The sequence below is a fragment of the Aedes albopictus genome, chromosome 1 (genome assembly GCF_035046485.1).
Source record: "Aedes albopictus strain Foshan chromosome 1, AalbF5, whole genome shotgun sequence".
NCBI lineage: Eukaryota > Metazoa > Arthropoda > Insecta > Diptera > Culicidae > Aedes > Aedes albopictus.
Window position 1 is genome coordinate 224169694 of NC_085136.1, and position 14405 is coordinate 224184098.

Consider the following 14405-nt stretch of genomic DNA (forward strand, 5'->3'; position numbering starts at 1 on the left):
TATGTTTTTGTTGGTATGTATAACTCATTGAATGAATTATTTCACAGAGTTCGCGAACTTCGCGGGGTTCCGCAAAAAGTCGGGTAGTTCCCGCTCCAGCAGACATCACCTTGGAAATCATCATTGCCCATCCGATCGGAATCACCCGAAGTGCTCGAGGAGGTGGTTTCATGAACACATGATCTACTGCTCGGATTTATACGCTGAGGACATTCGACAAAAAAGATGCGTTTTGGACGGGGTCTTGAGGATGAGATCGAGGACAAATATGAATGATTGAATAAAAAAATCACCGGAAATAATTAGCTTTTTATTTTAACGGTTTCAATACAATATAACCATATGCCATACATTTTATGTACCATAGACGACAATAAATCAATAATACCACATACATTGATCATTCTCATTCCTGTTTAATTGTTTAACTGCTCTTTAACCATTTGCTATGCAGTGCAGTTTCTGAAAAAGTGGATAATAAATTGACCGTATCCTTTACTGTTTTGCGAAAAATTTGTTCGAGAAAATGAGCGATTTTTTATGGTAACCTATCTTAACCGCCTATTCCACATACTGTAATTTGGCGGATTACCATTTGTCAAACTGGCAAATCTGTACATGGAATGGTTATCTTACGGTTAGCTCGGACAGTTTGGTGAATGGGCAAATGACAATTACTAATAGTCATCTACAGTATGTGTACGAATCGCTAGGTATCCACTGTACTGCAAACCCCTACGGCGTATGATAGGCAAATTAGATAGGCAATGAAATGCGAGCTCATCTCGCCCGTCTGCTCATTGTCTGCCAGATCGTGTGATGCATAGGTAGAAGAAAGGCTTTGATGTGGTCTGATGAGATATAGCGTGATCGAGGAAGATTATTAAATTAGATCGCGGAGATTTATTACTTGAATTTGTGCAAAAGGTGTCGATGAAAATAATCTAATCTAGATTGGTAAACTGAACGTAAAATAGTATTTATAACAAAGAAGTGAACTAAAATTTATCTTTTAATAATTAGGTTAGTTTCCTACGAGTGCACAAAAGAATCTATTGAATTTCACCTACGTTTCCATATGAGTGAATTCTTTAAACAGTAAGTTTTGTGCTTTGAGTTAGAGTTATAAAATTAAAACGGGATTTTCTCTAGGTTCAATTGCATCACCAGTTTATGGAAAGTGGGCCAGACAAATCTAATGTAAGGTTGTTTTGAGGAGAAACTTAAATTGTAAGACGTCTGATTCATTCCATAATTCAATATCACTAAATAAAATGTTTTTTTTTTTAACTTTGAGCGTATTCCCAGTAAACGCTACAGAGAGGTTCTTCCGTATAAATCCGAACATTTTCTCAAAGAATTTAATTCTTTGTTCGGAACCTTACAAAATGTCCCGCCCACCACCGTTGGATGACACCTACTGCGTGTGCGAGTTGTGTCAGTTGTCCCCCTCGATCGATCGTGGAATGGTGGCCTGCGACGAGTGCGGGAAATGGTTTCATTATTCCTGCGCAAATGTGGACGACTCTATCCAGAACCAACCGTGGTGTTGTAAGCTTTGCCTGGCGATGAGGTCCCAGCGCCACAGAGGGACTAGCACGGTGTCATCGAGGAGAAAGAAGGCGAAGGAATTGGAGCTCAAGCGCTTGGACGAAGAGTATGCTATGCAGCAGGAGTATATGCGAAGAAGGTATGACGTCATGGCATCGTATATCGACGAATCCGACGATGATGAGGAGGAAAGCGTTCGAAGCTCGAAGGTGAGCAACGTTAGTCGGACCAGACAGTGGATCGATAAGCAAATAGAGGTAAAGCAAGGACAGAAAGCCTTCGAGACCTACGGTATGCAAGCGATCCCAGTAGCTGGGCCAAGTTACGTTGGCTTGCAAGGGGCCTGTTTTCCAGTAACTCCAGCCGGTCGTCCGGATTCTCGTGTTTTACCCCGACAGCAACAAATTCCGCCAGCAGCTGTAGTACACGATAGACAACATGTTCCATCACTACCAGAACTCCAGCCTCTAGGGAGTACCATGAATTCGTACGGGCTGGGGATGGTTTCCAGCATAGCTCGATCCCAGGGACCTCTGGATAACCGAGACCACAGAGCGTCATCGTTCGCGCCCCCTGGCGTTGCTACATTTCGAAATACAGCGGAACCAAGGGTGACCACCTCCGTCAACATGAACGCGAATTTTGAACGGAATGAAAGACAGTGGCAATCAGCACCAGTGCCGCCGTCAACGCTTGGAGAATTTCCGGTGTGTGGACCATCACCAGCTCAAATAGCGGCTAGACAGGTCTGGCCGAAAAAGCTGCCAACATTTTCCGGAGCAGTCGAAGAATGGCCTATCTTCATAAGCTCATACGAAAACTCAAATGCAGCGTGTGGGTTTTCAGACGTAGAAAACTTGATCAGGTTACAAGAGAGTCTGAAGGGCCCGGCACTTGAGACCGTACGAAGCAGATTAATCCTACCTGCGAACGTGCCCAGAGTTGTAGACACGCTGCGAAGAATCTATGGTAAGCCGGAAGTGCTGATTAGATCATTGATTTCGAAGGTACGAAGCATTGATCCCCCAAAACAGGAAAGGCTGGACACTGTTATTAAGTTCGGAATGGCAGTCCAGCAACTATGTGATCATTTAGAAGCTGCGAATCAGCAGGATCATCTAAGCAATCCTGTTTTGCTCCAAGAAATGGTGGATAAATTACCCACTAGTTTCAAGCTAGAGTGGGTTCGTTTCAAGAAGGTCGTACCGCACGTGTCGATTCGAACCTTCGGGGATTTCATGGAGCAGTTGATGGACGAGGCAAGTGAAGTCACCTTCGTGAACCCAACTATGGAGGCATCAGCGAAACAGGAAAGGAAGGCTCCAAAAGAGAAAAGCTTCATCCACGCACACAACGATGTGTCCGGCACCAACGTTGACGATAAATCAAGGAAGTTCGCAACGCAGGCGGCGGAGGATAAAACGTGTGCGACGTGTTCGAAGGCCGGGCACCGTGCAAGGAATTGCGAAGACTTCAAAAAGCTGTCTCTCGGTGAACGTCTGCGCTTGGTCGCTGATCGGAATCTTTGTAATCTGTGTCTCTACAACCATGGCACCATGCGGTGTCGAAATAAGCAACAGTGTAACGTTTCAGGATGTGGAGCAAATCACCATCCCTTGCTGCATCGCGTGGAAAAGGCACCAGAAACGAGCTGCATGCTGCACCATCGGAAATCAAAGTCGTCAGTCATATTCAGAGTGGTACCAGTGATCCTGGTTAACGGGACCAAGCAATTTCGAACATACGCGTTTTTCGACGAGGGTTCATCCAGAACATTGTTGGAAAAAGGAGTGGCTAACAAGTTGGGACTGAAAGGTGCAATAAGGCCACTGAATCTGACATGGACGTCTGGCGTGACTAGGACCGAGAAATCATCGATGGCGGTGAAATTGGCTATATCCGGCAAGGACGAGGACGAACAATATTCGCTAAATGAAGTACATACTGTGGATCGACTAAATTTGCCACAGCAGACCGTAGACTTCGACGACCTGGCTGAGAAGTTTGCACATCTACGGGGCATTGACATTGGGAATCAGGAAAGTGCCCAGCCGACTATCCTAATCGGACTGGATAATATGGATCTGATGGCGCCGATCGAATCGAGAATCGGAAATAAAGACGAACCTATCGGCCTGCGGTGTAAACTCGGATGGACTATCTGTGGCCCTACTAGAGCGATTGCAGGAGAAGACTACTGCGGTGTTCATCAGTGCGACGTTGAAATGGATCGAGTTTTGAAGAATTATTTTACCATGGAGGAAGCCGGCATCAACTGTCCCTACCGGGTAGAATCCGATGAAGATCGTCGGGCACGTAAGATATTGGAACAAACTACCGTGAGAATTGGTCAAAGTTTCGAGACGGGTCTGCTCTGGAGAATGGATGACGTCAGCATGCCCGACAGTTACCCGATGGCATACAGGCGACTACAGAGCTTGGAAAAGCGTTTTGCGAAAGAGCCAGGTTTGCAGGACAGGGTCAATACTGCTATTGAGGAGTTCGTCAGAAAGGGCTACGCTCACAAGGCGACCTCCGAGGAATTAGCAGGCACCGAACCCGGTAAAATGTGGTACCTACCACTGAACGTGGTGGTGAACCCCAAAAAACCGGGGAAGATTCGTTTAACACTGGATGCGGCAGCGAAAGCAGGAGGCGTCTCCTTAAATGATATGCTGATCAAAGGACCGGATATGCTCGTTTCTTTGCCAGTGATACTCAACCACTTTCGAGCACGGCGGATCGGCATAGGAGGAGACATAAGGGAAATGTTCTTGCAAATTCGGATGCGTGAGCAGGACAAACAGTTCCAGCGATTTTTGTTCCGATGCGAGAAAAACTGCGCCCCTGACGTTTACATCATGGATGCCGTTATATTCGGAGCTAAATGTTCACCCTGTAATGCACATTTCACGAAAGATACCAACGCGCTAGAACACGCGAGTCCTTTCCCAGCCGCTGCAGACGCAATAATCAATCGACACTATGTCGATGATTATTTTGACAGCGCAGATGATGAAGACGAAGCGATAAAACGGGCTCTAGAAGTACGTCATGTCCACTCACTGGGAGGATTCGAGATCCGAAGTTGGCTGAGTAACTCGCCTAAAGTGCTGGAAGCTCTAGGAGATCATGAGGGAGTAGCCAAGACTCTATGCTACGACAAAGCTATGGAATCTGAGCGAGTGTTAGGTTTACTCTGGAAACCTGACGAGGACGTCTTCTCATTCAATATGGAATTAATGACGAAACTGGATCCATATCTTATCGACGGAGTCCGCCCAACGAAGCGCATTCTCTTGAAGTGCGTAATGAGTTTCTTTGATCCCATTGGATTCCTCTCGCCGCTGCTTATCCACGGGAAAATTATTATTCAAGAGACTTGGAGGAGTAACACTGAATGGGATCAGCCCGTTACTGATGACATCTTCAAAAAATGGCTAGACTGGACCAAAATGTTGCCGAGTATCGAATCAGTCAAAATCCCACGCTGTTTTTTTGGAAATGAATCGATAAACAACGTCAGCGACATACAATTACATATTTTCTCGGACGCAGGAGAGGATGCCTATGGTTGCGTAGCGTACCTTCGGTACACAGTAGGAGCTGATGTTCGATGCTCGTTAATAGGATCTAAGTGTAAAGTGGCGCCGCTGCAGTTAACATCTACACCTCGATTGGAACTGCAGGCAGCGGTCATTGGAGCACGCATGCTTAACACCCTTTGCTCATCTTTGAGCGTGCTTATCCAAAAGCGCTTTCTGTGGGTTGATTCCATGACCGTCCTATCGTGGATAAGATCCGACAGCCGAAAGTACAAGCTATACGTAGCTCATCGTGTTGCAGAGATACTGCACACAACGAACGTAGAGGACTGGAGGTATGTCCCGTCTAAGAAAAACGTAGCGGATGACTTGACCAAGTGGGGCAACGGAACAACGTTGGACGTCGAGTGTAGGTGGTTCAAAGGTCCACCATTTTTATTCGAAGCAATGGAGTCGTGGCCAGAACAACCAGGAACCAAACCCCTAGTGCCCGAAGAACTTCGAACTTGTTATCTGCTACATCATATCGTCCTACCGGAACCTATAATAGACGTGACTAGAATCTCCAAGTGGCGAGTGCTGCTCCGTACGGTGGCCTTGGTTTTCCGGTTTATCTCTAACTGTAGGCGACGACTGAAGAAGTTACCTATTGAAGCGATCAACGGTGTTGAAGGAAGGCCTTCGACGATTCCAGCAGTGCAGGTGGTGATCCAACAGGAAGAACTGGATAAAGCTCAGCGAGTATTGTGGCGTATGGCTCAATCGGATTCGTTCGCGGACGAAGTGAAAATTCTGATGAAGAACAAAGAACTACCACCGAGTGAATGGATTCATATCGGAAAATCTAGTCGGCTATTTAGGACTTCGCCATTCATAGACCAGGACGGAGTGGTGAGAATGGAAGGTAGAACGGCAGCGGCCGAGTTCGCGGCGACCTGTACTCGGTTTCCAGTGATATTGCCTAGAGAACATACGATTACAGCGAAGATAATTGAAGATTTCCATGTGCGGTACGGCCATGCATCGAAGGAGACAATGGTGAACGAAGTGCGTCAAGCCTATTTCATCCCAAAATTACGAACAGCGGTGGGGAAGGTGATCAACGGTTGCTTGGTGTGTAGGCTACGCAAAAGTAAACCGACTGTCCCACGAATGGCACCACTACCAGTTCAAAGGATGCAGCCGTTCGTCAGAGCCTTCAGTTACGTGGGTCTGGATTACTTCGGGCCCATTGATGTGAGTATCGGCAGGAGAACTGAAAAGCGTTATGTAGCACTCTTCACATGCCTGGTAGTAAGAGCCGTGCACTGTGAAGTTGCTTTCAGCCTCAGTACTGAATCGTGTAAACTTGCCATTAGGCGTTTCATTCGACGTCGTGGCTCCCCCGTGGAAATATTCAGTGACAATGGCACGAATTTCAAGGGAGCCAGCCGAGAACTAAGAGAAGAGCTGAAGAAGATTGATGAGGAATGTGCCGACACGTTCACGGATGCAAGGACCAAATGGACCTTCAACCCCCCATCCGCTCCCCACATGGGTGGTGTGTGGGAGCGAATGGTGAGGTCTGTTAAAGATGCGATGGCTGTGCTGAATGATGGCCGGAGACTAAACGATGAAATCTTGATAACCACGTTGACTGAAGCAGAGTACCTGATCAACTCGCGCCCCCTGTTGTATTCTGGTACGGAGGACACAGAGCTAGACGCTATCACACCTAACCACTTCCTGTGTGGGAGCTCTTCTGGACAACATGAACCGTTCCAGACACCGATTTCACTGGCCGAAGAACTGAGGAGTACTTACAAGCGTTCGCAAGCCTTGGCAATGGGCAGCAGGGACTAAAGTCCTGGGGCCTGACGCACCCCCCCCGCTTGCGAGTCAGCCGCGTAGTCGCCGGCTAAGAATAGGACTACTAACCCCAATTCAAGGTGTCAAGCGACCCGTGCTGAGGAATGAGTGATCGAGGGGGTGAAAAAGATGCTCGATCTTTAACGGAGCCTGTGGGGTACCTGGGCACCCCCCACAGTAAGCTGTCCCTTACCGCGTTAATGCAGGGCTCTGGCGTGGTGGACATTCTTTCCCGTGCTACTCGTGGGATTTAATCATGAAGTCAAATAAAAATCAGAATCTAGGTGGAAATAGTGGTGGGATCAACCCCTTCGCAAGAAGCGGGTTGATGAGATCTCCGACAAGGAGAAGTGAGGAGATAGGCGCTGGGAGTTGCGTACGCAGCTCAAGCGTGGGTGCTCCAGTCCACTTCCCGGCAAGCCAGCCGGTGGAGGTTATGGACGGAGCGTGGTTGTTGAGGGCCGTCAACCGAGGATCCAAAGGACGGTCCGCAATAGAGGTGGCTGAGCAGCAGCTTGGCAAAATCATCGACTTTGCGTCCACTAAGTCGAACATAAGCAAGGACCTGAAAACGGCCTTGCTTCGACTTAGGGCGTCGATCGACGATGCCAAGCAGGAGCACGCGGCACTCGCGTTGCTGACTGCTGCAGCAGCGGAGCCTGCAAATGAGAAAGTGCCGAAGTTTACCCAAACGGAGGCCTTCTCCTTCGCAGGAAGTCCGAATAAGGCGGAAGCGACTGCTCGCGACAAACGGGGCAAGCAATCGCAGAAGCGGGCGAGGCAACCGTCAGGCGAGGAGCTGTCTGGCGGTGCCCGCAAGGCCAGGCGAATCATTACCCCGAAAGTCGGTAATAATGCCGGAAGGTCGGACCCCAGCCAGGGTTCCCGGAAAGCTGGGAAGGGTGGGCCTGAAAAGGCTGGCCCGTCCCGGAACGATGGGAACAAGGGGTTGCGACCGCTAGTGGGCCCTCAACAGCCACAGAGTAGGGCGATCCAAGGGGAGGACCCCCCTTGGACGAAGGTAGAGCGGAAGAGGAAGAAGAAGGCGAATCCGCAGGTAGTAGCGCAGGACGCCAAGCCAAGGCGTAGGAGGGCAGGTGCCAAGCGCGAGAAAGGCGACGCTATCGTCATCAAGACGGAACAGTCCAAGTACTCGGACGTCTTGAAGATGATGCGAAGCGAAGCCAAGCTTGAGGGTCTTGGAGCCGACGTACGCAGTATTAGACGTACTCGTACGGGCGAGATGATCCTGGAGCTGAAGCGCCAGAAGGAGCACAAGGGCGCCGCCTATAAGAGGCTGGCAGAAGAGGTCCTTGGTGAGGGTGTGCAGGTGAGGGCTCTGACACATGAGGCGACTCTGAAGGTCAAGGACATCGATGAGATCACCGAAGTGGAAGAGCTCGTCACGGCACTGCGGCAACAGTGCGATGTGGAGGTGGCCGCCGCAGCCGTTAAGCTACGGAAAGGGCCAGCAGGGACACAGATAGCTTTGGTTCAGCTACCTGTGGCGGACGTCAAAAAGTCCGTTAAAATAGGGAGCATAAAGGTGGGTTGGTGTGTATGTCACCTGACATTCCACGAGCCACCAGAGGTTTGCTTCAGGTGTCTGGAACCAGGACACAAGTCGTGGGACTGCAAAGGCCCCGACAGGCGCAAACTGTGCAGGCGATGCGGCGCTGAAGGTCATAAGGCCCAAAGCTGCACGAGTCCGCCCATCTGCATGATCTGTACCGGGAAATCCTCGAACAACAGACATCCGATGGGTGGCCCAAGGTGCCCGGCCTTCAAGAAAGCCGCAGTGAACAACAAATCACAGTGCAGGTAACGCAGCTGAACCTGAACCACTGTGATGCGGCTCAGCAACTGCTTTGTCAGGCAGTTTCTGAGTGGGAGACGGATATCGCCATCATATCGGACCCATACCGAGTACCCGCCGGCAACGGCAACTGGGTCGCGGATGGGACCAGAAAAATGGCGGCGATATGGACGACGGGTAAATACCCCGTTCAGGAGTTGGTGTCTACTACCTATGAGGGCTTCGTGGTCGCCAAAGTAAACGGGGTCTTCTTCTGTAGCTGTTATGCGCCTCCGCGGTGGCCGATCGAGCAGTTCACGCAAATGCTGGACCGCTTAACGACCGTGCTAACAGGGCGAAGGCCGGTGGTAATAGCAGGCGACTTTAATGCCTGGGCCGTGGAATGGGGAAGCCGTTTCACGAACCAGCGGGGTCAGATCCTGCTAGAAACACTGGCCATCTTAGATGTCGACTTGGCTAATGTCGGTACCAAGAGTACCTTTAGCCGAAACGGAGCGGAGTCAATTATTGACGTGACTTTTTGTAGTCCTGGCCTAACAAGTAGTTCGAACTGGAGAGTAGATGATGGCTACACTCACAGCGACCACCTGGCGGTTCGCTACAGTATCGACTACAATAACAGCAGACAGCGGATAGAAGAAGAGGCGGCTAGGCCAAGGCCAAACCCTCGCAGGTGGAAGACATCATACTTCGACGAAGGGGTATTTAGGGAGGCGCTCCGCCGTGAGCGAAACTTAATCGGTTTAGACGGCGACGAGCTGGTAGCGGTGCTCTCACGTGCGTGTGATGCGACCATGCCTAGGCGAGTCCACCCTAGAAATGGGAGGCCACCGGCTTACTGGTGGACTGACGCGATTGCGGACCTGCGCCGCGCCTGCCTACGGGCTAGGCGGCGGATGCAGCGAGCACGATCAGAGGAAGAGCGAAACGAACGGCGGGTGGTGTTCGCCGCTGCAAAAGCCGCGCTTAAGACCGAGATAAGAGCAAGCAAAAAGGCCTGCTTTGAGGGTCTCTGTCAGAGTGCCAATACGAACCCGTGGGGTGACGCCTACAGGATCGTTATGGCCAAGACGAGAGGTGTGATGGCTCCTACAGAGCAATCTCCAGAGATGTTGGAGGGGATCATTGGAGGACTTTTTCCGCGTCATGATCCTAGTCCTTGGCCTCCTTTCGTAGGACAGCCGGGGGCTGGGGCTGGCGATGAGGAGAGGGTCACCGATGTGGAACTTGCGGGGATAGCTAAGTCCCTTAGCGTAGGTAAGGCCCCAGGTCCGGACGGAGTTCCGAACCTAGCCTTAAAAGTAGCTATTGCAGAGGCTCCCGAGATGTTCAGGTCTGCTATGCAGAAATGCCTGGACGAGGGAGTTTTCCCAGAAGCTTGGAAGAGGCAGAGCCTGGTACTATTGCCAAAGGCGGGGAAACCACCCGGAGACCCGTCGGCATATAGACCAATATGCTTGATTGACACGGCGGGGAAGGTGCTCGAAAAGATCATCCTCAATAGAATGTTGCGGTTCACCGAGGGCGAAAATGGTCTTTCGAGTAACCAGTACGGCTTCCGGAAGGGGAGGTCCACCGTAGACGCTATCTTGTCGGTTACAAAAACCGCCGAGAAAGCACTCGAGCCTAAGAGGAGGGGAATTCGCTTTTGCGCGGTAGTGACTCTGGATGTAAGGAATGCGTTTAATAGCGCCAGCTGGTCTGCTATTGCCGATGCGCTCTTGCGTCTGGGGATACCGGAGTACCTGTACAAGATTCTTGGAAGTTACTTTCAGAATCGTGTACTAGTCTACGACACGGAGGTGGGTCGGAAGTGCTTTCACATAACCTCAGGAGTCCCGCAAGGTTCCATCCTGGGTCCGGTGTTATGGAATGTCATGTACGACGAGGTGTTGAGGTTAGAGTATCCAGTGGGAGTGGTGATTGTCGGATTTGCCGACGACATTACGCTCGAAGTCTACGGTGAAACGATCGAGGAGGTAAAGTTGACTACCAACCACTCGATCAAGGTTGTGGAGGCGTGGATGCGGTCCAGGAAACTGGAGCTGGCTCACCACAAGACAGAGGTGACGGTTGTTAACAACCTGAAGTCGGAGCAGCAGACGGAGATCAGTGTAGGAGACTGTACTATCCTGTCAAAGCGCTCCGTCAAACACTTGGGCGTGATGATCGACGATAAGCTTACCTTCGGTAGCCACGTCGATTATGCCTGTAAAAGAGCCTCCACAGCTATTGCGGCACTGTCCCGGATGATGTCCAATAGCTCTGCGGTGTACGCCAGTAAGCGCAAGCTTCTGGCTAGTGTTGCTACATCCATACTTAGGTATGGCGGCCCGGCGTGGGGCACCGCGCTAAGTACTAAATGCTACCGACGGAAGCTGGAAAGTACTTACAGGCTTATGTGCCTGAGGGTTGCGAGCGCGTACCGTACCGTGTCACACGACGCTCTCTGCGTCATTACTGGTATGGTGCCTATCAGCATTCTTATCAGTGAGGACATGGAGTGCTTCGAAATGCGCGGCACAAGAGGCATACGCAGGACTGTCAGGATGGCCTCTATGGTCAAATGGCAGCGCGCGTGGGACAGTTCCACCAAAGGAAGGTGGACCTATAGGTTGATACCGAGGGTAGATAGTTGGATTAATAGGCGCCATGGGGAAGTCACATTCCACCTGACACAGGTCCTTACAGGTCATGGTTGCTTCCGACAGTATCTACACCGTTTCGGGCATGCGGATTCTCCCGAATGCCCAGTGTGCAATGGTTTAGAGGAAACGGCGGAACACGTTTTGTTCGTGTGCCCGCGTTTTCGCACAATGCGTGACCGCATGCTTGCCACATGCGGGGAGGACACAACTCCGGACAACTTTTTTTTTTTTTTTTTTTTTTTTTTTTTTTTTTTTTTTTTTTTTCCCTTCTAAACCATAGGGGGATAATCTGCTCAACAGACACCCTAACAGAAGGTTAGGGTAGTGTAGGTCTGACAGGCCGTCTTCTACAACAAAAGTAAAATCCAGGACTACTCTCTCCTCGTACCCACTAAACCATTCCTATGGTCGCCAAACCCTACGTCTCTCCGGAACCACCAAGAAGGTATTGCTTCAGAGAGGGGCTAGTGCACATCGCACCCACAAGGTTAGCTGCGTAGCCTGCAGCAACGAACATCGATGACTCGCTTTGGAGAGTCCATCACGGTAGCATGCTGGCGCTTAGCCAGTTTCCCGAGTGGTCCTCGCCACTCCCTTTGTCCTCGGAAGGCGGGCAGAGTCAACCCCGCCCGCGCCCTACTGCTGAGCGGACATCAAGAACTGATGCCCACATGCAACCCGATCTGACCTGCCCGCAAAGGAAGGGTATCACTACCCTTCAGGCCCTATCAGATGCATCCGTAGGTTGCTGACGGCAGGGTCTCCACCTGCCCCGACCCTTGCCGGGGACCCCTTTCCAACCGCGGGCTTGGATCCAACCCAGTAGACCGACGCCACGACAGCACCGCTACCGGGACTTCCTCTCCGCGGCCACTTAATCGTTGTAAGGGTCGATCTCGACCGCAGGGCACCGGTATGACCTACGAAGCCGACTCCGAACCCCTGGACCACCTCTTGTACTGCATCTGGACTAGCCATTCTCCGAGTCCACGCGCCACCTCCTCTGTAGCTCCCAGACGATGTGGGTAATAGCCGTTGAAACGGCGTTCCAGCCAAACTCATCCCTACACATCCTCTGGACCAAGTTGTCCGGAGTTGTGTCCTCCCCGCATGTGGCAAGCATGCGGTCACGCATTGTGCGAAAACGCGGGCACACGAACAAAACGTGTTCCGCCGTTTCCTCTAAACCATTGCACACTGGGCATTCGGGAGAATCCGCATGCCCGAAACGGTGTAGATACTGTCGGAAGCAACCATGACCTGTAAGGACCTGTGTCAGGTGGAATGAAACTTCCCCATGGCGCCTATTAATCCAACTATCTACCCTCGGTATCAACCTATAGGTCCACCTTCCTTTGGTGGAACTGTCCCACGCGCGCTGCCATTTGACCATAGAGGCCATCCTGACAGTCCTGCGTATGCCTCTTGTGCCGCGCATTTCGAAGCACTCCATGTCCTCACTGATAAGAATGCTGATAGGCACCATACCAGTAATGACGCAGAGAGCGTCGTGTGACACGGTACGGTACGCGCTCGCAACCCTCAGGCACATAAGCCTGTAAGTACTTTCCAGCTTCCGTCGGTAGCATTTAGTACTTAGCGCGGTGCCCCACGCCGGGCCGCCATACCTAAGTATGGATGTAGCAACACTAGCCAGAAGCTTGCGCTTACTGGCGTACACCGCAGAGCTATTGGACATCATCCGGGACAGTGCCGCAATAGCTGTGGAGGCTCTTTTACAGGCATAATCGACGTGGCTACCGAAGGTAAGCTTATCGTCGATCATCACGCCCAAGTGTTTGACGGAGCGCTTTGACAGGATAGTACAGTCTCCTACACTGATCTCCGTCTGCTGCTCCGACTTCAGGTTGTTAACAACCGTCACCTCTGTCTTGTGGTGAGCCAGCTCCAGTTTCCTGGACCGCATCCACGCCTCCACAACCTTGATCGAGTGGTTGGTAGTCAACTTTACCTCCTCGATCGTTTCACCGTAGACTTCGAGCGTAATGTCGTCGGCAAATCCGACAATCACCACTCCCACTGGATACTCTAACCTCAACACCTCGTCGTACATGACATTCCATAACACCGGACCCAGGATGGAACCTTGCGGGACTCCTGAGGTTATGTGAAAGCACTTCCGACCCACCTCCGTGTCGTAGACTAGTACACGATTCTGAAAGTAACTTCCGAGAATCTTGTACAGGTACTCCGGTATCCCCAGACGCAAGAGCGCATCGGCAATAGCAGACCAGCTAGCGCTATTAAACGCATTCCTTACATCCAGAGTCACTACCGCGCAAAAACGAATTCCCCTCCTCTTAGGCTCAAGTGCTTTCTCGGCGGTTTTTGTAACCGACAAGATAGCGTCTACGGTGGACCTCCCCTTCCGGAAGCCGTACTGGTTACTCGAAAGACCATTTTCACCCTCGGTGAACCGCAACATTCTATTGAGGATGATCTTTTCGAGCACCTTCCCCGCCGTGTCAATCAAGCATATTGGTCTATATGCCGACGGGTCTCCGGGTGGTTTCCCCGCCTTTGGCAATAGTACCAGGCTCTGCCTCTTCCAAGCTTCTGGGAAAACTCCCTCGTCCAGGCATTTCTGCATAGCAGACCTGAACATCTCGGGAGCCTCTGCAATAGCTACTTTTAAGGCCAGGTTCGGAACTCCGTCCGGACCTGGGGCCTTACCTACGCTAAGGGACTTAGCTATCCCCGCAAGTTCCACATCGGTGACCCTCTCCTCATCGCCAGCCCCAGTCCCCGGCTGTCCTACGAAAGGAGGCCAAGGACTAGGATCATGACGCGGAAAAAGTCCTCCAATGATCCCCTCCAACATCTCTGGAGATTGCTCTGTAGGAGCCATCACACCTCTCGTCTTGGCCATAACGATCCTGTAGGCGTCACCCCACGGGTTCGTATTGGCTCTTTGACAGAGACCCTCAAAGCAGGCCTTTTTGCTTGCTCTTATCTCGGTCTTAAGCGCGGCTTTTG

The 14405-nt window shown here is 51.1% G+C and overlaps 1 protein-coding gene across 1 annotated transcript; it reads left to right on the forward strand.

Annotated features, from left to right (window-relative positions):
- Window positions 1–1388: 1388 nt before the first annotated feature.
- LOC115266180 (uncharacterized) lies at window positions 1389–6938 on the forward strand. Its single transcript, XM_062858600.1, has one exon. The coding sequence runs from the start codon at window positions 1389–1391 to the stop codon at window positions 6936–6938; it is 5550 nt and encodes a 1849-aa protein (XP_062714584.1).
- Window positions 6939–14405: the final 7467 nt, after the last annotated feature.

Coding starts and splice junctions, on each gene's coding strand:
- LOC115266180 (XM_062858600.1), top strand. CDS start 1,389: ATGTCCCGCCCACCACCGTTGGATGACACCTACTGCGTGTGCGAGTTG.